We start from the raw sequence: 22,432 nt of genomic DNA on the forward strand, positions 1-22,432 counted from the left end.
CTGTTTGAGATGGGAAGCGTGAGGGGTGGGTGTGACAGGTAAGAGAAGAGAAATGGTTCTAAGGGGTTGACATGTCTAACACTGCTCTAAGGGGGTGACATGTTGGGGAATACCAGGACTAGAAATAAAATTGAGGATTATTTTATTAACGTATTTATTATTTACAATTATACCCCACCTTTAGTCCAAGGAACTCAAGGTGGTATACAAAATTTCCCCCTCCTTCCATTTATCCTCATAACAACAATGGGAGGCTGAGAGGCAAGGACTGGCCCACAAGGCTTCATGACCAAGTGGGGGATTTGAACCCTCCCAGGTCCAGCACTCTAACTGCTATACCACACTGCCTCTCACATTGGTGGACAGGTGTTCTCCCCTCCTAGATACATACATATTGTCAAGCTGTATGAAGCAACACAGGCTATATGCACAATAGAATGTTTATGTTAGATCAAAACTATGGTTTGGAACACGGTGGCAGCAGGACCTTCCCTTCCACACACCTGAACCACAGGGAAACCTGGCTGTATTCACCACATCTTTAGTTCTCCAGATATGCAAGCAGTCCCAGGTTAGAGTATCTGGTTCCGTAGCATTGTTTGATGCTAAGCTGGTGCTTACAAAACACATTTATTCAATCATTTATATGCTACCTTTCAGCCTTCAAAGGGACTCCTAAAGTGGCTTAGGTCATTACTAAAAGGAAATGTTTTTTAAAGCAAAAGAAGAATCACGGTCCGCCTGGAAGTTATTCCCAAGAGGAAGTTTTCCTTGCACCCTTTCTAAATAGACAGCTGGTTGGAGGATGCCGTATGGATATCCTGCCTACGGAAGCAATCCTGTGCCCAAGAAGCTGCTGTAAAGTTACACCAGACCCAAGCCCTGTTCAGCAGCAGGCCTTTGCAGAAAGAACTCAATCGCACAATGGCAAATTTAGCTGCACAACAAACCCACTTTTAAAAAAAAGACTTTTTACAGCAAGGAAAGTGATAGTTGATGGGGAGTCCTATATCCTCTGTAGAAACAAATCAGGATGAATGCTCAATAAAGAGAGGGCATTGTATAACCTCCGTCCAAGCTTTCTGCAATCTGGAGGTGCTCTAAGACATGTCGCGTGTGAATTGATACACCAGTCACTGCAGCACGGGGACTATGCACAGAGAGCACATACACACTTTGCCGAAAAATTCAGAAGTTATCTGACCACGCTACTTATCCTCTACTGGGAGTTGATAACTGACACAGATGGCATACAGCTTGAGTTCCAGGCTGGATTATTTTATCTCACAATGGCTGAGATGATCTGCAAAATAACTGCCTAATTATCTGTCTCCTGTGTTGTTTCAGTGCTGGTACTAGGAACCATCCCTGAAGCCTTCCCATCGCTAACACGAGAAGTAAGAAGCAGGACTCCTTATAGGTTCTCTCGACATGGAGAATCATCTTCCAGCCAAAACCTATTCAGCTGTTTATTCCCTTTTTTGTGATTAGAAACCTCCAGATCCACGAAATATTCATTTTGCCAAGTGCTCTTAACTGACTGCCCTCATTTCCTGTCTGTCAGAAAAATGTCAGCCTGGGACTTCATCAGTCCTCACTGGAAGACGTTATTAAATCAATGAGCATGTGACCAGTGATTCACTTTGGAGAGAATAACTGAAAGCTCAATTCAAGTCAATAGCTTCTGCATGTTTGCTTTCCTTCAGCAAAAGGCAGTACAGCTGCCAGGAGGATTTTTAAGGTTGGCTGTCGGAGCTAGCAGGCAATGATTTCCTTCAAGGATTTGTAGGTCGGGGGTTTAGAGAGGGAGAAGGAGGGAGAGGGGGATGGGGGACCTGACAGAGTCAGTGGAGAGGAGGAGATGAAAATCCAGCAGCTAGGCAGGGAAGTGAATACAGCCAGAGCACGCCAGAGGGGGCTCTTAGGCAGAGCATGTCCTGCTCCTTTACCAGTCGGGGCTAATGGGTTTGTTTAAGGCTTTGGCTGACTTACCTTTTCTGCTGCAGCGCTTCGTCCAGGGTTTCCTGCTTCTCTTGCAGCAGCCGCTGGAGGTGCCTCATCTCACGCTGGTACTGAGCAGCCTTCCCAGCAAATTCCTTCTCTTGCTCCGATGCTTTCAGGCTGATGTCTCCGAGCTTTCCGGCAGCTGTCTTTTTATACACCTGTGAGAGTTGGAGCACAGCCCGGTTAGAATCAGCACCGGGGCTGCAAGCCAGCTGACGGGAACTCAACTGGCGGGAAGATGGTTTTCTCCCACAGGGGCTTCATCCTGAAACCAGGGGTGCTTTGTTCAAAGAACAAATCGGGTAGGTTGGAAATGACCTGGTCCTTCCTTCAAGCATTTCTACTGCATGCACTTTCTATAGCATACAGCTAAAGGTGTCACTGCATAGGTCTACTGTGCTATTTTAATGCCTCCCTTTGGAGAAAGATCTTTATAAAACAGGTCTTAAATCCAAATATGTTTGACTCATCAGGAAGCCAAGTTGGACTTTAAGCACATGTTGCTTATAGACAAGTTTAATAATTTGATTTTAATTGTTAACGTATCACTGTAAGGCTGGGAAGAGATGCTACTGGGTGGCATGTATGTTCATTAATCCTTTCATCTTGGAAAAACAACTCAGCTGCCTTATAATTGCTTTGGGTGCCTTGAAGCTGTGTATCCTTTCACTGAAGCACTGGAACGCAACACGTTTCTCCCTGCTTTTGCTGAGAAAATGCATTGTTTAGAAAAGCAAGGCATTATTTAGAAAGCATTAGTTCTTTTTTGAAACAGTGAATTTTACTTTTGAATCGCAAAATGGCTAAGCATGCAAAAAGCAATGCTAAGTGAACATGAAGGAGGAAAAAATATTTCATCTTAGATAAAAAGTTTCATTCTGATTATTACTCTACATGAAACCTCTTATCCGCCTATATGTAAACGATCTCAGCTTTGGGGATACCTTAACCTTTTCTTCTGGATGAGCCTGATGTTAATGCTAGCCAATTTCAGATTTATTAGTTTGAAGATCAAAACTACACCCTTGCCACAGGTCTTCAAGGTCTGAAAATTTATCCAGCAGACTTGGAAAAGCACCATTTCCAATTCAAGTCTGGGTACTCATGTCTAAAAGTAGAGCAGGAATTAAAAGGAAAACAAGTTGCCCGGGGAAAGAATTAAGCTAGGGTGATGTGGGAGTCCATCCTATAAAAATTCAAGCATGTTCAATTGCATCAATATTTAAATGGATGGCAATGGTATATGGAAGCTTGTCTACTTGTGTTAAAGATAATGGTTTAGCACAAACAGGGTGCAGTACTGCAGAGGTACCCAACTTGTTGTCTCCAGATATTGCTGTACTACAACTCCCACCATCCCTGACCACTAGGCATGTTGTTGGGGACTGATAGGATTTGGAGTCCAACAGCACCTGAAGGGACATTGGCTGTCCTGCAGAGTTGAGCACCGGGTGCTTGCCTGTCGGATGAACTCAGAAAACTGTCACCTGAGATTTTAGGAAGACTGAACTTTATGGGAGGGACCACAGCTCAGGGGTAGAGCACATGCACTGTATCTACAGAAGGTCTCATGTTCAAGCTCTGGGGGCCCCAGTTTCAAAACACAGGGAAGCAGGCGGAAGAAAAGGCTTCTGCCTGAGACTCTAGAGAGTTGTTGTCAGTCAGAGTAGGCAGTACTAGACTAGATAGGTGAGTAGCAGGGCCTGGTAACTGACAGCTCCCTGTGTTCTTACTTAATGGCAGTAAACATTTGGAAATCAGGTTGTGACTCTGAACCAGTGTGCCACACTTTATATAAAAGACAACGCTTTCCTTTTCACAGGATGTATCTAAAATAGCACCAAAAAAAGTTTGAATTTTTACGTATAAATTCTTCCATTTATTTTAAACTCATCCATTCTGAGAGCAACAAACAACAAACTTACCTACCCGATGGATATGTTTTGGTTATAGTTTACACTGCAGTTGTATTGTTTTACTGGTTTGGGTTTTTTTAGTGTGTTTTCTTTCTTTATTACTTTATCAGCTGCCAATCTTACGCTGTGTCAGTTTGCTTCTTTGAAGTGTATAATATGGTTTTGACAGCTGTATTTTTTTCATTTTTTTTAATGGTATCAAGGGCGGGGGGAGAAAAGGCACTAATGAAGAAATAAAAAGAGAGAAGAACCTGAAAGGTGCACTAAAATATAGTTTATCCAGTCCAGCAAATTTCACTTTCAATCTTTCCTCAAGGGAACTGGTAAAATCCTACATATTTGCTATGTGCTCTACTGCAAAGTGATTCCAGTCCATATAATTTGTTTGTTCCTATTATCATTACATTTATATCTTGCTTTTGCTTCAAGGACCTGAAGTGGTTTCCCCCCTTCCCAATTTTACCATTGCTACAATCCTGCGAGGCAGGTTAAGCTAAGAGGCAGTGGCCAGAACAACCCAATAAAATTCATGGCTGAGTGGGGATTTGAACCCTCATCTTCCATGTCCTAGTCCAACACTATAACTACTACACCACACTGTAGGTAATCCTATAGGTAACCGATCTCCCCTTCCCAATGTAAAATTTTATGAAACAGAACAAAGCTTTTATCCCTTGGCTTAGGTTTCTCTTGCAGGCGAGAATGGAACTGAAGAAAACAAGGAATGCAGCCATTTTTACTACATCTACATATGGTCTTGACATTTTAAATATTGATGCATTTATATAAATAGGGATCCCACTTTCTTCAAAGTGCTCCCTAGGCTGAGGCTCTTTGGAGTCTTCCATCCCCTTCAGTTATGTTGTCTTTATAAAGCAGCAACAGCTCTAGAACTTTTAAAGGGGGGAAGTGGATAAGCATGGGGAGTTTTGTCTAAAACTGTGTGTACAACTGGAGAACTCCAAAGCACAGAATTCTGAACAGGGGAACTGCTTCAATCATACCTCTGGAACAGGTGGTTGCCTGGGTTCCTCCCCCCAGACCCGCTTTCAACTGTCAAGCTTGGTAAATATACCTAGACCTTCACAGAATTGAAAGGTGCATCACAAGTGAAAGCAGGATGGCACTCCCTAATGGAAACCTGTTGTATTGGGAGTGGGGTGGGAGGTTGAATCATGCTCCATTTTATCACCTAGACACAAGCAGCTGCCTAAAATCCTCAAAACCAGAAATATAAATGAAATTGTACATGGCCATTTCCCACATAAGAGCAAAACTTGGAAACAATGAAAAGAAAAAGCTACAAGCAGTGACATGCAAACTTCAAAGAGAGGTTGCCATATTAATCAGTGGTAGCAAAAGCAGGAAAGAGACTAATCCATTTTTAATGGAATAATTTTCCATTGAGTAGAATCTAGCGCCGCCACCTTTATTGGTATGCTACTTTGCTGCAATGGTGTTCAAGGTGGCTCACGGTATACCAAATGAATAATAATAAATATATATATATGAAAAAACAATCCTATTGGTCTTCAAGGTGCCACAACATCTTTGATGCTTTTACCAGTGAAGTGGATTATTTGCTCTTCTTGAGTGGTACAGAAGAAAGCGAACATCCAGAGCTTCCCAAGAAAGACGTCTTCTGTTCCTTTTAAAACACTAAATTCACTTAGAAACAACATAACTTGCTAACTATAATTGCAGACAGGTTCATTTTGTTTTCTCTGTGTTAAGATTGCTCAAGTATAGGCAATTTGTCCCTGGGGAAGGGATTCTCGGAGGAAGGTATTAGAACTGGAGATGGTCTCTTCTGACAATCTGAACACAAAGGGGACTGGAAGATAAGGGAGAAGGCATTCTTCTTTCAGATAATTAGGAACATGACAGCAGAAGACTTTAAAAGGTCAATACCTGCAGTCTGAATTGTGTCTGGAAACTGACTGGTAATAAATGCCGTTGTTTCAAGACTAGCGTAGTATGAGACCTCAGTCTTGGAAAGTATTCCAGCTGCTGCATTTTGGACCACCTGAAGTTTATGGAAAGTCTTCAAGAAAGTGTCACAGAGCATACTGAAGCAAATTAATCAAGAGGTCACCGTGGCATCTTCTTGACCGTTCAGCAAGGGGGATATAGCCTTCAGCCAAGGACCCCAAAGTGCAAACATGAAGGTGGTACATGGCAGGGGGGGAAAGGCCAGGTTGGTAGCATGACTTAGTGCCATTCATTTCAATGGGTCTACTCTGAATAGAACAAGATGGGATAGACTAGTTCTACCCAATCCAGACCCTCAGTCTTAATATTGCTTGCCAATCTCAGAGGCTGATGCTGCAAAGCTCTGTTGCCTTTTGTGCCTGATGAGGATTTTGGGGTCTGAACACACCTTGTGGTTCCCAATTTAAATGCAGGAGATCTCCGATAATAACTTTGCATTTGGTACTCTGTGTGGTGTGTGTGTGCTTGTGTGTGCACACACATGAGCATCTGTGGTGGGGGCTATAGTCATAAAGGAAAAGTAGCAGGTAGGTAAAGGGCTCAGCACATTCCTCATGCCTATTGCTTCTTCCTGTGCATCGCACCCTCAGGATGCTACTCTGATTTATTCCATATGTTTTTAAACGGCTCTTCAGCAGATAAGTGTCCTAGGGAGACTTACATAAAACCAAGGAAAGCACTAAAAATGTGTGTCAATAAACAGAACAGCGCCAAGCAAGTCACTGCTACTGTGAAGAGCACCATGGCTACGAACTAAGTCATTGCTTGTAAGTTCAGCATGAAACTCACAGAGTTTCAGAGTTGGAAGGGTCCCAAAGGGTCATCTAATTCAACTCCCCCTGCAATGCATTTTGGAAAATGACCGTCCAAACAGTATACTACACAAGGTAGTATTAAACACAAGACGGTACTTGTAGTGGTTGCTAGACTGGTTTATGCTTGTCCCTGGAAATGGTGCCTTCCCCTGCCCAACACTGTGAGGAGGATGCAATGAACTAGGTATGGGGCTATTTAAATGCACCACTGGCCTTGCCTCCAGTTCAAAAGGTCTTTTCAGGCAACACATCAGACTTTTTCTAAGTAACGAAGAAAACATTTTCCTAAACTCTCCTGCCATTTCCCCCACTACTCCTCCATGCCTCTCCAAGGAATGTCTTATGACATCGCTTTAAAAGAACAAAACAAAAAACCCTCTTGTTATAATTAACACAGGCAGGTTTGTCAACCTGAACATTTCGTCTGCTTGCGACGGCTGTCTATTCCTTTCATGTTTCATGTCTGCAACAGGAAAGGGACAAAATGAATTAGAGCATGCACATGGGTCAGAGAGGGAGTGGGTGAGAGAGAATATTTGTTGGGAGGAATAGGGGAATAATACTTGAGCATACCTGCTTCAGTGGGCAGAGGTGGGCCAGCTCTAGCATACTACTTATCTAGAAGCATTTCAGTCTGTTTTTTGGCCTGGTCTTGGTTGTTCTAACAGAAGACTCACACCAGAAGGTGGACAGGGAAAGTCCAGCCCTCTTAATCAGCAGTGTTCAACATCACCCATCATAGCATCCTTCTGGAGCTGTCTTGCTGGGATGGGACATGCAGTGGTTTGAATTGTTCCTGAAGGGCCAATCTCAGAAGGCGGTGCTGGGAGACTGCTGCTCCACCCATTGGTCTCTAACTTGTGGGTGACTGCAAGAGTCTCCTATGCTATTTAGCGTCTACATGAATCACTGGGTGAGGTTGTCCAGAGAGGAGGAGGATACCGTCAGTATACTAGTGACACACAATTCTCTTTCCTTTCCATCTAAACCCAGGGTGGCTGAGGCTCTGACCCAGTACCTGAAATCAGCGATGAACTGGATGTAGGTGAGCAAACTGAAATTAATCCAGGTAAGACAGAGGTGGGAGAAGAGCTGATCTAGGATTAAGTGTAGTGCCTAATTTGGATGGAGTTGCAACCCCACCCCAACCCAGTTAAGGATCAGGTTTGTAGTTTGGAAGAGCTGCCAGATGTGTGATGGCGGCCCTGAAGACTTTTGAGCAATGTAGGCTAGTACCCTAGCTATGCCCTATTATGATGGACAAGACCTGGCAGCTGATCACACAAACCAAGATGGGGGGGGGCTGGTTTTGAGAGAAGTCAACTTGTCTTCTTCATCGCAGTTCCTACATTGGAGGGAGTCAGCCTAGGCCAAACCTACAATTCTATGATGGCTTATTTTTCAACTTCCAATGAAAAACTTGCTATTTTCAGGGTGCTCTTGAGTTAAGCAATAATGGAATAACTTTCTGAGATGTTTGTTGGTTATGTTTCATATGATGAGATTACTTTCCTGTTCTCTGGCTTCTTGAATATTTGGTTTGGGCTTTTAATGTTTGTAAAGCTCAGCAGCAGCAACCACCACAATCACCAAACAATGTGTTTTAATATTGTTGAAGACCTCCTTGGGAAGTCCCTGAGGGAAACAGAGACTGAATACAAATATTTACCTAATTAACTGCTTACTTTGTTGACATGGAATTCAATCTACTTAAAAAGCATTCCCACCTGCCATCCAGGTGAAAATGTTAAAGTATTTCACAGCAGACAGAGAGAATTTGGTAACTGAGGAACTTAATACCTGCTATTTACACTCTTATGAATGCTTTCCAAGGAGCAATGCTTAAAGAGAAATTGTGTTTGGACATGCTGCTATCATAACTATTTTTTTGAAGAATCACATGCAAATGCACACTCTCTGTTTCTAGTGTTAGACCCTGTTCTGCTCCACAATGCTTGTGAAAGAGTGCACAGGGTGGACCCACCAGAGAATGTCAGAAACCGAGATCATTTAGCAGACCTGATGGTTAAGACAAAGATGCAAATGAAAATGTCTCCTAATAAAAATGTTGTTGTTGTTGTCATCCTTGCCTGTTCCCATTAAAATTCCATCACTGCTGCATGGCAACGTGAGGGTGATGAGCCAAGACTGAGCCAGCTCTGCTTATTAGGAAACGTGAACAGAAACAAATCCCCTTTTCAAGCAAAACAGACAAAACTGTGAAATGTACTGTCGCACTTATTTACCCATCAAATCCTTAAGAGTTTCACAACCACACATTCTTATTAATCAAAGAAATGCCATGGGAAACCTATATTCAATGGTGTTGTTTTCCCCCTAAAGGTTAAGTAATACCTTTGCTCAATAATTTCAAATGCACAGCACCACCAAATGAGCTACTATTAAGTTTCCCTCCCTCTGTAAGCTCAGAAACAGAGTGCAACATTACAAGAGCATCCGTGCATGATAAGAAGATTCGTCTCCAATGCAAATCAAACTCTAAATGCTTGTCAAGGTTGGATTGTAGCAACTGTTATACAAGTTTCTGAGTTACATCCTCAACTGAAAGCCAAACGTTTTCCAGCCAACTTGCTTTTTTCCCATGTTGATAAGCTGCAGTAACTAAATATTCCAGATGAGTAATTGCTCCTTAATGTTAACAGATCAACCGTATGTAAGTTTGCACAGAAGAACTACTGAATTTAATAAGACTTACTCCCAATAGCACACAGGATCTGAGTGTAGTGCAGACACTTTTTCCCACAGGTGCCATCCCAAGGCAGTTCAGAAAAGGAATTAGAGAAGGGGAAGAGGGAGAACTAATCTTCAAGAGGGGAAGTAAATTTAGAGCAGAGGAATGGGGGCTGCTGGGTATACTTACCCCAGGCCTTGGAATCATATCTAGGCCCTGATGGGAAAGATGGCATGATGCAGTGGACAGAGTGCTTCACAGCATGCAGACACATGGGTTCAAATCCTATAAGACCCCAAAGCTCAATGGGTAATATTGGTCTCCCTCAATTTAACTATGTGAGGTAGTTCTGTTCAGCTATTCAAGAAAATGTCTAATACATTCTACAGTCTGTGGGGTGGTGAAACAATCTCCTCTAGGATGGAAAGTAGGATATAAAACAAAACAAAACAGATTCAGTGAATATTTGGGGAAATTATACGAAACTGAAAACCAGAAACTTCTAATCAGAAGAGGTAATTACATTTAACTACTGCTACCAGTTTTAACTTGTTACCGTATTTGCTTTTTTCTGTCGGTAAAGAATATACTCTATGGTAGGCTTCCCCAACCTGATGCCCTCAAAATGGTTTGGACTACAGGTCCCAATAACTCCAACCAACATGGTCAAATGTTGGGGAAGATGGGAGTTTTTGACCAGGTTGGGAAAGGCTGCTCTAGGAACAACTACCAAAAGGGCATAATTTAAAGTTGAAACTCACTGCTATTATCTTTTACAGCCTGCCTAATTTAAAGATGAATCATTCTCAAACAGAGGGAGAAGAAAAAGTACCGAACGATGAGCTGGAATGCAAAATCTGTTACCAGAAGTTTAACGTCCAGAGCCGCAAACCCAAAATCTTGGGCTGCCTTCACAGAGTGTGTGCGAAATGCCTGACAAAAATCCTCCACGTGGGAGATGGCTCCCATTGCATTTGCTGCCCCTTCTGCCGCCACAAGACAGAGCTGCAGGAAGAGGAAGTGGAGGGCCTTCCTGACGACGCAAATATCATGTCCAAACTCATGACAAAAGACAAAACAGCATGGAGCTCGGACTGCAAGGAAGTTGTCTTGACGCCAAAGAACTTGGCTTCCTCCAGTCCTTCTCATGGGTCATCAAACTGTTTGGTGATTACCATCATGGAAGTACAGAGAGACTCCACAAGGACGCCAAGCCAGAACACCCTCTCGGATTACTACACAGATCACAGCCTTGACTCGGCGTCTGTGAACTCTCACAGCCACCTGGATCAAGATCTTTTCTCTAAGCTCTGTAACCATGTCCCTAGAATACTGGTGTGGCTGCTAGGATTTTTCTATTTTGGTTCTTTGCCACTTGGAATCTATTTATTGGTGATTCAGAAAGTGACCCTTGGAATTGTCTGTGTCAGTCTCGTGCCATCCAGTCTAACTGTGTGTCTTGTGTATGGCTTCTGTCAATGCCTTTGCCAAGGAATGTGCGACTGTTCCTCAAGAAACTAACACTTTTTTAAAACGGAATTTTGGATATTGGCACTATAGACCTTCAAATGTATAGGCTATTTAAAGCCTACTGTGGATTTTTTCTTTTTAAAAAAAATATCAGTAGCCAAAAAATGAGACATCTATATTTAGATGTTCCTAACATTCCACCCCACTCTCCCAACAGGTAGCCACACTTTAGTGTGACCAACGAACAAAACCCAGAGGGGTTAATGGCTTTGACAGAGTTCTCCAGGGCAAACTTGTAGGATCCCATAAGGGATACATCTGACAGAAGGCAAAATTCTTTATCTCACTAGGGGCTATTTAGCTTCCATCGCAATGTCCACAATCCTGACAGGGCCAAGCATCACTGAGGCCCCCAGGAGAATAGTGTCCCTCCCTACACCTCCTAGAGGTTGTGGAGGCAAAAGAGTATTCCACCCCCAGCACTTTTTCCATCCCAGTTTTTGAGGGAAAAGAGAGGAAGGTATTTCTTTTTTGCTTCCTTGGATGCTGGAGACTAAATTTGGCTTATGAAAGAGGGGACAGCATTTGGAAGGAGAGATATGGCCTTGCTTCTTGTTCTGCTTCGACAAGGGCTTCAACAATGGACAGGAAGCGGAGGAAGAGGAAAGGAAGGAGAATAGCAGGACTGGGAAAGGACCGGCACTATCACGCTATCTCCCCTGTCATACTAGATGATCCTGTAGCTAGGATGAAATAAAAATGCAGATCTGAAGAACAGACTAGGTGAAATGGTATTGCAAATCTATTCTTCAACCTGTCTAGAATTTGTGTATTTTGAGACAGGGATGCAAAATCAAAAATGATGGAACTAGGGTATGTATACTTACATAAAAGCCTATGAAGCTGGGATGGTCTGAAATGAGATCTGTTTTATTGCTTGGATTCTCCTGTTCTGGAATAATGTTCCTCTATTTTAAGCAGAGATTTGGCAACTTTTCTGCTAGAACATACTGTTACATTTTTTTTTTAAGATATTGTAATTACAGGTCGTAATTACACAATTACAGGTGGGAAAGTAAAATGCTTTATTTTCTGAAACACTTGAGGAAAACTTTCATATTTAAGGCAATGTCAAGCTTTCGGTCTTTGGCACCAGCAACCTGTTACTTATTTTATGTGAAAGTAACCTCCACTAAGATCGGTGTGCATGATTCAGCAGTTGGAGGGCAAGCTTTAGACCCAAGGACCCAATGCTACCAGCAACTTAATCTGGCCCCAGGAGCTGTGTACATCTGGAACGCCTCCTCCCTAAACCAGCAGCCTATGAAGGACCATGGGAGACCAAAGTGACTTCAGACTAGGGTCTACTGAAGCACACAGGTTTCTCCTGAGGGAAATGCATGCAAGATCTGGGTGGGTGCAGGCTGCTGCTCAGGGCTGTCAACAGAAGTCAGCATGTTGCTGGCTTTATAGGAGAAAGACACAGCTAGCTGTGGCCGGGGGGATTTGTAAAGGATGGGATAAGGCAGGGGTCTGCAACCCGCGGCTCCGGAGCCGCATGCGGCTCTTTTACATCTTTGCTGCGGCTCCGGGGCGGATACTAGCGAGGGGAGGAGGCGCATTGTGCGCCCCGACACTCCTCACTGTGGCGGGTGCTGTACTGGCTGTGACATCGCATGGGGGCGGTGCGTGCGTTAGTCACGCACCGTCCCAACGTCACCTTCCCGCCCGCTGTCAGATCGTGGCTCCGAAGATATATTTGTTTTAAATGTCGCAATGGTTTTGCGGCTCCCAGTTGTTGTTTTTTCTTCGGAAACGGGTCCAAGTGGCTCTTTTTGTCTTAAAGGTTGCAGACCCCTGGGATAAGGAAACAGCAAACACCAGCACTCCTGAAACTGTGCACTTGTTATTTGGGCCAAATAGTTACTGTACTACCAAGTTTCTCCACCACTATCCCAGCCTCCTCAAAACCTCCAGGACAGGACCTGCTGAATCTATGACTTCCATAAGGCTCACAATCTCATTCATATCTACCATCCCAAGATGCTCCTTTCTCCACAGAGCAGAGGTGCAGGTATGCTCCTGGATTGACCAATACCTGGCATATGTAAGGACTGCATCAGGTAATGTAGTATGTACTTGGTAGCAAATAGGCTTTTAACCAAGAAATGATCATAGCCAGTCATTAAGTTAGAGATCACTATTTTGTCAAACAAATAACCTGCCCACTTTTAACTCTGGCCCTGCCCAGCACTTGGAAGGCTGGCCACAAAAAATGTGGCCCATAGGCTGGGACAGTGGTATATGCCAAATAAAATACCCCTAAGGATTTGGGGGCACTAATACAAGAAAAAACAAAAGAGCCAGCCATGATCACAATAAAATAGCTTCCTCTTTCACACCTTGGATAAAGGCTAACTTTTTTAAAGGTTTTCCTGACTTCTCAGCTCAAGGCAGTTTAATATACTCCAAACATTAGAAAACAATAAAAACTCGACAGTTCTGCAGCAACAGATAATTTAATAAAACAGTGAAACCATAACAACACAGCAACAAGAGCATAATGTTGTTTTTAGCTGGACTACCTCATGCTGCAAGCTGCCTTGTGCTGGTAGGGAAAGGAGGACCAAAATCCCAATTGAATTTTAAATGTTCAAGAGGCTTCCAGCTGGTGCAGGCTGAACACCTGTAAGTGTAGCTGCCCAAAGGACAGGAGGAAGGAGAATGCTTTTCATCCTCTCTGCAAAAAGAGACACAAAGGGATCAAGTGAGCACTGCATGTGGTGGCACTCCAAAGCCTCAGGGCTCCTCCCAACTGTCTCATTTCCTGGAGCAAAGGCACATGAAGCCCAACCTGTCTGGCCTTGTGTTGGGAGAGGCAGTCTCTAAGCTGCCCACAAAAGGCTAGATTTAGAGCAGGACTGTCAAAGTGAAAGATGGGACTGATATGTCACAGGAACTGAACTTCATCCTATTAAAAGTTGTACTTACGTGACTCAAATTCCCAGGGGCTGGAATATTTGCTAGGGAGCCACCCATTTATTTAGTACACAGCTTTTCCACAGGACTAAATCATTTAGTTCCTTTATCTATACAATATTGATATGGCATCTGGGAACATGGGAAATTGCCTTACACCTAGCCATAATATTTGCCCCTGTAGCCCACTACTGTCTACTCTGGCAGCAGCTCTCCAGGATTTCAGGCAGAGCATGCTCTTTCCCACCACCTGCTACTGACACCAGGAATTGAAATAGAGATTTCCTTGCATGCAAAGCATGTGCAAAGCCAATGAACCATCTTATCATATTGCCACTTACCTGAAAGTAAGCACCCCATAACATTGTGGCATTTGCTTTTGAGTAAAACGTACAGGGGACTGGGTTGTAAATCTCCTAAAATTAAGGTGTGGCCATCTCACAGCTGTGGAACTTCCTCCTCCCCTTCCTAAGCCTTTTCTGAAAGCATCACAGGGCCTTTATATGCAGTCTTGCTTTCAGACAGAGGGCCTTCTCGGTAGTGGCGCCCGCCCTGTGGAACGCCCTCCCTTCAGATGTGAAGGAAATAAGCAGCTATCCTATCTTTAGGATAAGACATCTGAAGACAGCCCTGTTTAAGGAAGTTTTTGATATTTAATGCTGTATTGTTTTTAACACTCGACTGGGAGCCGCCCAGAGTGGCTGGGGAAACTCAGCCAGATGGGCAGGGTATAAATAATATATTATTATTATTATTATTATTATTATTATTATTATTATTATTAGGCCTGAGTCTAGTTCCCAGGTACTGTTTTTCTGCACTGCACATTACAACATCATCTTTGGCCTTGCTCACACATAATGTTAAGCCAGGGGAGGTAAACCTCCAGCTACCAGACCTAACAAGTCCCCCTGCCTGCCCCAGGCCTCCCCACTTAGCCTGCAGCATAGGTTGACTCAGACTATGCCATCTGTCCCACTCCCGATGTTAGGCACAGGCAGGTAAACCTATGGGGCCAAACTGGGGCCAGAGTGGTAGTGGGGCAACAATGAGGGAAAGATTGGAAAGAAGAGGAATCGGAAGCCGAAGAGGTAACAGGGCTTAGTGAGAGAGTGTGTGGCAGAGAGATGTCCATGATCAGACGCAGAAGCTGAAGCAGGCGAGGAGGAAGAGGGAGGCCAAGAGGCAGAGATGAGTCAGGTTAGTGAAGAGTCATGGGTGTGTCCCCATGCTATTGAGAGAAGATCCCCTCCCCCCCCCATCTCCCAGAACCAGAAGAGGGCTGAAACAGCTGCAAGAGGGACAGGTTACACGCAGGCACCACCTCCGATTGCTTGGGGAAAGCCCTCTCCAGGAAAAGCCCTGAACTTAAGATGGCTGGGGGAAACTGGGGACTTTCAGTCTTGGCAACTGATTCGTGGGATAAGACCTACCGGGGATGAGCTACTGTGCTCATTAGGCCTGACACTCAGCCAAATCTGGGAAGATTGTGGTTTTGCTAATAAAGAGTTGACCAACTTTGAACAGTGTGATTTACTGCTGGCTCGCTATGTCAAATTTATTTAGGGAAACAGTCTCAATAACATTGAAAGGCAGGGTATTAAACCAATTCTCCTTTTTCTTTAAATGAAACGATTCTGCAAATTATAATGCAGTTTGTGCCTTTAATATTGGATGTGGGGCAAGTGTATTTTGTTCGGGATAGGCTGCAGCAGGATCACCACATCCTTAGGCATCCAGCAGATGAGTCTGCTGCGATGAACTCCATGAAGTGTGATGGAGAGAAATGTGTCCCAAGCAACTCGAGGGCATCTGCTGTGGCACTGCAAATGCCTGCCACTCCCTTCCACTCACCTACCACACCTCAGTAGATATGGTATCCCCATTATTCCCTTCACAGTTTTCACTGCAGCAAACACCAGCAGCAGCAACTGTCACCTGGTCCCAGGATGTCAGATCTTGTCCACTATAAACGAATGCCCAGAGTAATCGTACACAACACTGCACAAGCAGATTGGGCCTTCACTGTTTTTCTCAAAAATAAATACTTAACTGGAGACACTTAGAAGTTGCAACAGCTCATCCATATTTATGAAGAATTACAGTATTTTGATTAGTGGAAAGCTACCCTCAGCTAGCATTTTTCTTCTAAGACTAAAAAAGAGAGAAACAAAAATTAGGCCAACTGCCAATTTCACTCCAGGGTGCTTGCTTTTAATCAAATATTTATCTTAAGGCTGGCTAGAAGAAAGAGAATGCAAAACAAGCCTGTGAAACCGAAAGGGCAAAAGTGCCTCAGCTTGACGCAGTTTGATGCTAAAAGGTTATGATGTTTATCATTACAGTAATTGTTCCAGAAAAATTAAACTGACATTCTTTTACAACAACATCTACAGTACAAAACAACTGTTGTAGTTCTGAGATGAAAACCTATAATTATTATTCCAATGCCACTTAAAAGCTGGTAACTGAAAAGACATATTTATATCTATATTTTGTGTGTGAAAGGGATTTAAGATACATGCTCTAAAAATACCGTATTTTTCGCACCATAGGACGCACTTTTTCCCTCCTAAAAAGCAAGGGAAAATGTGTGTGCGTCCTATGGAGCGAATGCAGGCTTTCGCTGAAGCCTGGAGAGTGAGAGGGGTCGGTGCGCACCGACTCCTCTCGCTCTCCAGGCTTCAGGAAGCTATCTGCTAGCAGAGGGAGACCCAGCTCTCCCACCGCTAGCGGAGCGCTGCATTAATCCCGAAGCTTGGGGCGTGCGGAGCTCAGCACGCCCCAAGCTTCTGGGTGCCGGCAAGGTCTCCGCTAGCCCTGGGAGAGCCCCGCGACGTCGCGCGGCTCTCCCAGGGCTAGCGGACCACTGCGCTAATCCCGAAGCTTGGGGCGTGCGGAGCTCAGCACGCCCCAAGCTTCTGGGTGCCGGCAAGGTCTCCGCTAGCCCTGGGAGAGCCCCGCGACGTCGCGCGGCTCTCCCAGGGCTAGCGGACCACTGCGCTAATCCCGAAGTTTGGGGCGTGCGGAGCTGAGCGCGCCCCAAGCTTCTGGGTGCCGGCAAGGTCTCCGCTAGCCCTGGGAGAGCCCCGCGACGTCGCGCGGCTCTCCCAGGGCTAGCGGACCACTGCGCTAATCCCGAAGCTTGGGGCGTGCGGAGCTCAGCACGCCCCAAGCTTCTGGGTGCCGGCAAGGTCTCCGCTAGCCCTGGGAGAGCCCCGCGACGTCGCGCGGCTCTCCCAGGGCTAGCGGACCACTGCGCTAATCCCGAAGCTTGGGGCGTGCGGAGCTCAGCACGCCCCAAGCTTCTGGGTGCCGGCAAGGTCTCCGCTAGCCCTGGGAGAGCCCCGCGACGTCGCGCGGCTCTCCCAGGGCTAGCGGACCACTGCGCTAATCCCGAAGCTTGGGGCGTGCGGAGCTCAGCACGCCCCAAGCTTCTGGGTGCCGGCAAGGTCTCCGCTAGCCCTGGGAGAGCCCCGCGACGTCGCGCGGCTCTCCCAGGGCTAGCGGACCACTGCGCTAATCCCGAAGTTTGGGGCGTGCGGAGCTGAGCGCGCCCCAAGCTTCTGGGTGCTGGCAAGGTCTCCGCTAGCCCTGGGAGAGCCCCGCGACGTCGCGCGGCTCTCCCAGGGCTAGCGGACCACTGCGCTAATCCCGAAGTTTGGGGCGTGCGGAGCTGAGCGCGCCCCAAGCTTCTGGGTGCTGGCAAGGTCTCCGCTAGCCCTGGGAGAGCCCCGCGACGTCGCACGGCTCTCCCAGGGCTAGCGGACCACTGCGCTAATCCCGAAGCTTGGGGCGTGCGGAGCTCAGCGCGCCCTAAGCTTCTGGGTGCTGGCAAGGTCTCCGCTAGCCCTGGGAGAGCCCCGCGACGTCGCGGGGCTCTCCCAGGGCTAGCGGAGACCTTGCCGGCGCCCAGAAGCTTGGGGCACGCTGAGCTCCGCACGCCCCAAGCTTCGGGATTAGCGCTCCGCTAGCCGTGTCTAGGCTGCGGATAGCAGCCTGCTTCCCGGAGCGTCGGGCGCCCTGAAAGCAGAGCTCCCGGCGCTTTGGGAACACATCCGCAGCATGGGGACCCTTGCAGGAGCTCCCCGCAAGCTTCCCCACGCTGCGGATAGCAGCCTGCCGCCCGGCGGGTGGGGCACCCTGAAGCAGAGCGCCCCTCGCGCCAGGCATACATCCGCAGCGTGGGGAGCCCTGCAGCAGTTCCCCACAAGGCTCCCCAAGCTGCGGATAGCAGCCTGCCGCCCGGCGGGTAGGGCGCCCTGAAGCAGAGCGCCCCGCGCGCTAGGCAGACATCAGCCAGCCCCACAAGCTCGGGGGACAGCAGGGAGGCGCAGCGCCACTATCCCGCTGTTCCTCGACCTGGTTCGGTTTCCCTGACCTGCTTTTGGGGGGGAAATAAAGGGAAAATTTTTTTCCTTTATTTCCCCCCAAAAAAACTAGGCGCGTCCTATGGTCCGGTGCGTCCAATCGTGCGAAAAATACGGTACTTCCCAAATGAGCCTCCTACTGGCAAATACACACATTCAAAGTATCCATATAATTGTTGATACAATTAATTCTGAGCAGAACTGGAGCCCTGAAGAGAACTTAAACCAAACAGGTCATTCCCTGGAGGGTTTGGCTAGCAAATTATCACAAAACTGCTAATCATCCCTCAAATTACATGAGTTCAGGCCATTTTTAATGTTTCAGTAAGGAGGTTACTGGGGGAAAGCAACCTGAAAGGGCAAACTGTCTCTTCAACTTGTTTGTGTGATTCCTAGAAGCATCTGGTTGGTCAAGGTGGGGAGCCTAATGCAGGATGAGTCTTTGGCCCGGTCCAGCAGGGCTCCTGACAAGGCAGAAGTGCTGCGGTTCGGTGGGTGGCTCTTAAGTCCAGAAATTATGTGGATGACCTGTTCAGGGAAGGGTTGCACTTTAATCTGAAGGAACAGGTTCAATATGGTAGTGCTCCAGGATTCCAGCCCGTCATTTGAGTCCCAAGTGGCTCATGGCTGGAGTGTGCTTATGCCCACTTTAGGCCTTCTTGCTAGCTACTGCCATTCTGGGGCCAGGATAGCCGGGCCAGAGTTGTTTGTGCTCTAGTGGCCTCCTGCCTGCAACATACCGTATGCGGAGCTCCTTTCCACATCCCTCTTTACTGCAGAACTTTAGAAAAAAGGCTAAAGAATCAGGGACGAAACACCCGGTCAAAGCAAAAATGAAACAAACCCCATTCTAACAGCATTTTACAGCTTTGTAGGTCAGATACATTTTCCCAGCACATCCTGTTACTGCAGAAATCCATGGCATGCATTAGCTAGAAGCAAAACTGCATGAAATAGCGGCTGTTGCAGCACTTTGAACCAAGCCACATATTTGTGGCTGCAGTTCTAAAAAAAATTGTAATATATAACAGAAGAACTGTAGTGTGCTATAGATATATTGTCTGCAAACTCTACTCACCTTCACTTTCTCTTCTAACATCCCTAGGCGAATGTTTCCTTCTACTATTTTGTTGAGAACACCATCCTGCTGTCTTTCCAAGCAACTGGTCTGGAGGAAAAAGGAGGGGGAAGGTGAGCTGGAAAAAGATTTTCCTGTTCTGAAATGTATTCTACTGATATATTTATGTATATACCAATTACATTTCTGGACTGCCCTTTATCCCATAGGATCCCAGGGAAGTGAGCACAAGATAAAATAATTAAATAATTAAAAGGATTACATTAAAACAGTTTGGCAACAAGCACCAGAATAACCATGCCCATTCACAGGCCCCCACTCAAATGTTTCCCATCACTTGCTACCAGAGACCCTTTCAGCTGAAGATGCTGGGGGTTGAGCCAGTCATCATTGGCAGGCAAAGCAGCTGCTCTACCACAGAACTGTGGCCCTTCCACACCACTGCCCTAGCTGAAAAACACTGTTCAGGAGGCATGTGAGCCTTAAAAGAAATGTTCAAAATGTTTTGTGCCAGACTAACTAGTAGAAACTACAGAAAACATATGAAACCCACATGCAGGAAAAATACATTACAGAATGAATACTTATCAGGTCTTGGAAAACCACACACACTGAAATGCTGACTAGTTTTCCAAAATCAACCACTTTAGCAACAGATTTCAATCACAGTAATTATCTGAACAAACAAGAAGAGCTTTTGCCTACAGATCTCTCATTATTGTTCAGTGAATTAATGGAAACATTCTACCTTCAGTTCACTGGTTTCAAAAGAATCATTTATTTATCATGCTGAGGGAAGTCTAAATGCCAACGAACCACATCTGTGACTGCATTTTGCACAAAGGTCTCCTGTACTATTTTAACCTTACATAAAACCTATGAAATGAATAAATAATAAAAATGGAAAACTGAGAAAAACAGGACAGGAGGCACAGAAACATCCTATTTCTTGACTGCTCTTGTCATGAACCCATAGGTGAAGGGGATAATATATAATGGATTGTTTCAAATATAAACGATTTTTTCCAAACCAGGTGGTGGACCATCAGCTGCTACAGTTTGCATTCCTCTCCTTGCTTCTCATCAATTATCTTTTTAAAAGACAATTTTTAAATAAACACACATTTCTCAGTCTAAAATTGTGAGTTCATAGGGTCTGTTTGTAAAGCACCTAGTGGTAGGCACTACAGATACAAAAAATATTATTTAGATCCAAGCAGGCAAATGGAACTACTGCATGGATGCCAGAAGTACCAGCTTAATTTCAATTATTTGACTGTGTATTTGTGTGCTTCACCCACCCACCTACCTACCCACCCACCCACAATGCTCATGAGGCCTCAGTTCACCTATGACATTAAAGTGTGTTTTACACCTTTTCTGACTTCCTTGGCGATGGCTATGGGAAGCAAGGTGGTGTTTTACATAACTTTCTTGGCAGATCAGTGGAGGTCAAGTGGTTATTCAAGTCTAGACCAGCAACTTTTACGGTAAAGACATTTCAGCTTCCTGATTGGCAGGGCAATCCAAATGCCTTCTGTGCTGGGTCAATCAGGATTGGGCAGATGTGTCACTCCACTCAGCCCTTATGGCCTCTGCCAGCCTCCCCTATGCAGTGATCCCACTTTCAGCCACTGAACAGGCTGGCAGGCCGAGGTGTCATTGCCAGAATCAGCAGCAGTCAGTGATAGATCCAAAATGGGTCATTTGAGGCTGTGGGATTGTCTGAGCCAGCCTGCGATCCAATGGTTCTGGAGCCAGTCTCTCTGCAGTCATTGGAGGGTATTGGGCCCAACCACTGCACCAGCTCCAGGCTAGCGCTGCCATCTGCCTGCCTCACCCTGACTGGCATGTTCAGTAGATCTGTGAATGTGGCAGTGGTGCTGCCACTCCCAGCTTCCACCAGGCAGAAGCTGGGATTAGGATTTCATCCTAAAACTAAACACTCTGTGGTCTGCACTCCAATGACACTCAAGTTTGGCACCTGTCAATTTCAGGAAAATACTATGCAAAATTAGTCAGCTGCAATTCTCTGATAACCCCAAAATAAACACTTATACAAAGAATAAGTGCCACCAAGTTGAATGGTGCTTACTCCCAGGTTCAACTCTGCATAAGATTATAGCCCTATGTGTATTTCAGCCTTTAGTGCTCCAAACACTGCCCCATTCATGATATAAACAAGGTTTTGAATTCCTTATGGTTATTTCATTTAACCAGAAGGGGCCACATATAGACAAAGGGTTTTTTTAAAAAAATTACCAAGTTTAAAAGACGATTACGTTCTTGAGTCATATTTTCTGTCAAGTTGACCAGGTCTGCTAGAATCCGGCGTGCTGCCATCTCCTCTTCCACTGCCTCTTCCAGCTGCTGCTTCAGAAGGCCTATTTTCTTCTGTGATCGTCTACAAGTTATTTTGTAAGGTAGAAAGAGTCTTTAGGAAGCAATTTAGGATCACTTAATATTGTAATTCAACTCTGGTGCAATTCCACACCCACAATGACTGCAACTGAAATATACCAGCTTAAGCAATCACTTAAAATGCATCCAATTATATTTTTAGATATTTAACCAACGAGGTTACACCACTTGCAGAAAATCTGAATTATTATTCTTATTCTTATTATTACACATGACTGCTAATTCAGTAACTCTGTGAGCTAGTGTTTGATTGCACACAGAGCATCTAGCACAAAGAGCTACTGAACTAACAGTCATGTATAACAAATTCATGAGTTAGAGCCCAGAACAATTTAGGCTATAACTGTGGGGGTCTGGCTCCTTCAGGCCCATTCTTTGAAATAATAGCTTCAAAGCACACTGCTCACTCTCATGAAACCAGTTAAAAATAAACTATGGTTTAACCTTAAGTTTGAATCAGGTGATTGATGGTGTTTTCAAACCACCTCAACTATGAGGACTAACCCTCTTATTTCTTATTTAAAACAACAGCTGAGATTTATTTTAAGGAACATTGCATTCATCTATACAAAGCTTATTCCTTGTTTTTCACATTTTGAAAAATTTAAATTAAAAACAAAGCAATATTCTGCTGTCCAATGCAGGCCAGCCATTTGTTTTTTGTGCAGTCAGGCTACTGAATGTTCTTGTGCTTA

General features: G+C 45.2%; 1 protein-coding gene and 1 pseudogene across 6 annotated transcripts in view; one reads left to right on the plus strand and one right to left on the minus strand.

Moving 5' to 3' along the window:
* LOC308591552 (centrosomal protein of 89 kDa-like) overlaps positions 1 to 22,432 on the minus strand; it is a gene marked incomplete at its 5' end in the record, with an annotated part of 28,593 nt that overhangs the window by 5,528 nt on the left and 633 nt on the right. Inside the window, 3 exons of the mRNA XM_081202319.1 lie at positions 1,993 to 2,162; positions 19,317 to 19,406; positions 21,579 to 21,750. Coding sequence (XP_081058445.1) covers positions 1,993 to 2,162; positions 19,317 to 19,406; positions 21,579 to 21,750 — 432 coding nt within the window. The remainder of the gene's footprint in view (positions 1 to 1,992; positions 2,163 to 19,316; positions 19,407 to 21,578; positions 21,751 to 22,432) is intronic.
* LOC308591715 (E3 ubiquitin-protein ligase RNF182 pseudogene) lies at positions 743 to 13,468 on the plus strand (annotated as a pseudogene). 5 transcript variants are annotated; one of them, XR_014013327.1, is made up of 3 exons: positions 743 to 1,741; positions 7,721 to 12,414; positions 12,757 to 13,468. The product of XR_014013327.1 is annotated as an E3 ubiquitin-protein ligase RNF182 pseudogene (transcript). The 5 variants fall into 5 exon arrangements; XR_014013328.1 differs by lacking the exon at positions 743 to 1,741 and adding an exon at positions 2,169 to 2,306; XR_014013329.1 differs by lacking the exon at positions 743 to 1,741 and adding an exon at positions 2,169 to 2,306 and having other exon boundaries at positions 10,199 to 12,414.

Source organism: Podarcis bocagei (assembly GCF_964188305.1).
Source record: "Podarcis bocagei genome assembly, chromosome: 7".
In the NCBI taxonomy this organism is placed as follows: domain Eukaryota; kingdom Metazoa; phylum Chordata; class Lepidosauria; order Squamata; family Lacertidae; genus Podarcis; species Podarcis bocagei.